At 38.5% G+C, this 3,110-nt stretch overlaps 1 protein-coding gene across 1 annotated transcript; it reads right to left on the minus strand.

Annotated features, from left to right (window-relative positions):
- Positions 1–387: 387 nt before the first annotated feature.
- Positions 388–2,915, minus strand: SARC_02406 (hypothetical protein; the record flags this gene model as incomplete). The annotated part of the gene is made up of 6 exons (XM_014303834.1): positions 388–413; positions 768–969; positions 1,439–1,597; positions 2,036–2,092; positions 2,457–2,580; positions 2,911–2,915. The coding sequence occupies 6 exons, from the start codon at positions 2,913–2,915 to the stop codon at positions 388–390; spliced, it is 573 nt and encodes a 190-aa protein (XP_014159309.1).
- Between the last annotated feature and the right edge of the window lie 195 nt (positions 2,916–3,110).

Here is a 3,110-nt window from a genome sequence, read left to right on the forward strand (position 1 = left end):
TATGTATATATATATATATATATATATATATATATATATATATATATATATATATATATATATATATATATATATATATATATATATATATATATATATATATATAAAATATATTTAGTATATATATATATATATATATATATATATATATATATATATATATATATATATATATGTATATACATATATATATATAAATGATATATATATATATATATATATATATATAATATATATATATATATATATATATATATATATATATTTGTATATATCTGTATATAAATCACGGTACATTTAAGATTTAGGTATTCTCGCTTACCGATGTGTTGCTTCACATGATTGAACATGTCTCGCAGCAGAGGACACGCCATGTGATAGTTGATCTCATGTGGATAGCTTTTGAGCCACCACTGCTTCATATCTGCGAGTTGATAAGACGATAAAAAAGTTTTAACCAGCTGACAGGTGTATCGCTCTCGGTATTGTAGTTTTCGAAAGCAGCAATTCTTGATAGTTATATATTACGAATTATGGACCTCGGGGTTATGGTTGTAAGAAAGAAGAATGTAGTGTGTGTAGTCGGATCTTGTACGGATAGGTGCCCAGTCTATCGCTTATCTACGACACCTTTGACATTTTCGTACACAGACGCAGACACACACATATATATATATATGTGCGTATGTGTGCATATGTGTGCTTGTGTGTTTGTGCGTGTATGTATTGTACACACACACATGTGTAGCAATGTATCAATAGCATACCGTCTCTGTATTCCATGGTACGGATAGCCTTTTCTCCCAGGAAGTCGCACCAGGGGCTGGTTTCGCCATCCTTGACTGTATCATAGTTGCACGCGCGATATATACCGTGCACGTCCTTATACGTGAGTATGTACTTGTCAGCGATACCCATCTTCTCACTCAACTGCTTTGCTATCGCCGCAATAATAGGCCCCTTCTCGATCTGCAAAGTGGGTTGGTATTGAACATGGAGGATGCCATTGAAGTAAAATGATTGGTCCGAGGTACGGTCTGTATATACATACGTACTCCTTCTCCATGATTGAGCTAGATCGATCTTCTGTGGTTAGGTATCTACAGAGTGCACTGACTGTAGCTGTTCTTTGCCAAACTTCTTTAGACGAAAGTCTTAATATAACGGTCGATGAAAATATCTAAGTTGCCCTTCTCTTCTCCACAACTTGATCCAGTTTTTAGGCACATATGTGAACACCGCACCACACTTGATAGGCTCATAATCGTTGCTTATGTATTATTGAATATGTACTCTTGGGAAGGACATGAAAATTCAAACACGGACATCGGAGTTAAAATACGTATACAAGAGAAAACCCATTGAATTAAACGACGCGAGAATAGTGGCTCGAAGTCCTGTTGTAGCGCATTCTGGAATCCAGGCTAGAGTACCTCACCTCTTTCAGATGGTCAACGACCTCTCGCTCCTTCTTGGCGTGTTTGTCATGCAGATCCAAATACACAGGACAGTTGTCATAAAAACGGAGCCGATTATCGCTGTCCAAACTGTCGGACCAAATACTGACAGGTTGATACTTGGCTTCTCCAATAGTCCCCTAAAGAAAAGTCCAGTATAAGATGCAAAGCGCATATTTGATTGAGAGGACGAAAGACGCCAAGCATGACTACATGGGAAACACTAAGACGTCGACATTTAATACTTCCTATAGTTCTTAACCAGAAAGGATCGATCCATAAGCGCAGAGGGTACCCGTATTGGGCTTGAGTAATAAGAAACGATTCTGACATACACATTGTTCAATAATATTCAGAAATGATCAGAATTGCGGAATAAAGCGGAACTTTGAGATACGGGTCAGAAGTTCAGCTCTATGAACACTTCAAAAGACACTAGAAATCAGGACTACATAAACCCAAAAGCCTCTTTTGGGGCTCCACTAGAGCGGCTATGCATTTCTTGCATGCGCATAATTGCAATACAACCTAAAACAAAGCCCAAGTGATATCAACCAGGATCATCAATTGCTTCATACCTGCCCTTCAAAGAGACCGTAGACAAAGGCTGCACCACTCTGCGCTGTACGACTGATCTGTGTTGCACATAGTGAGCAATACCATGTAGTGTGAGCACGGATTTGTTTCTTTCGAAACTTAAACTCGGTATGCATAAGATTCGATTGTACAAGGTAATCCCGGCAGTATTATCATATCGGTAACGATACACATCTATGCGTTAATGATACACATATATGAAGACATTATTGACTGTGCGGCATACATGGGAGAACAACATAGGCTATCTGCCCATCTCCGATCACTCGATCCGAGCAAAGCAGCAAACCACTTGGAACCCCATTAGTGAGAATCCATCAAGAAATTGAGTTTACGCACTTAACTACAAAGCACAAAATCAAGTACGGGCGTCTGGCATGTGTGTTTGTAATAGTGTGTTACCTGTGTCGACTGGAAGTTGTACACATTGGGAGTGTAAGCCTCGGTGAACAGCTCAGGCAAGTGCTTGCGAAGACGCTTCGCCAATCCATATTGCTCAGATTCGCCCTGCGTAGATGTAGTAGTTCTTTAGCTTGTAAGTAGCAGCAGTTAAGAGCATAAAGAATGGACAAGATGTTGTATAAATTGAAAAGTTTTAGCAGTTATGCGCATAAAAATATGTCATCGAGCGCGACTAAACACTCAGACGATAAGTTGTCTGTGAGTACGGGGAATCATATCTACACACACAAGACTAGTACTGCAAGATCGACTAACGCGTGCAAATCGACAAATGGCGATGCTATACCGCTTAGGCTTCCCAGAGGTAGCAAGATGCTTCAAGATGTTCCCAGTGGTTCGCGGAGACGACTCAAAAACTCTGACAACATAGTACTTCGCGGCGAACTACCATTACCTCATGCCCAACTTATGCAACTCATCTCATCCCTCTCACGATATACATGTCAATACACACACACACACACACACACACACACACACACACACACACACACACACTATATATATAGTATAATAACATACTACTATATACATACTAATAACTAACTAACTAACTAACTAATAATAATATAATATATAATATATATATATATA

Source organism: Sphaeroforma arctica, assembly GCF_001186125.1.
Source record: "Sphaeroforma arctica JP610 unplaced genomic scaffold supercont1.107, whole genome shotgun sequence".
NCBI lineage: Eukaryota > Ichthyosporea > Ichthyophonida > Sphaeroforma > Sphaeroforma arctica.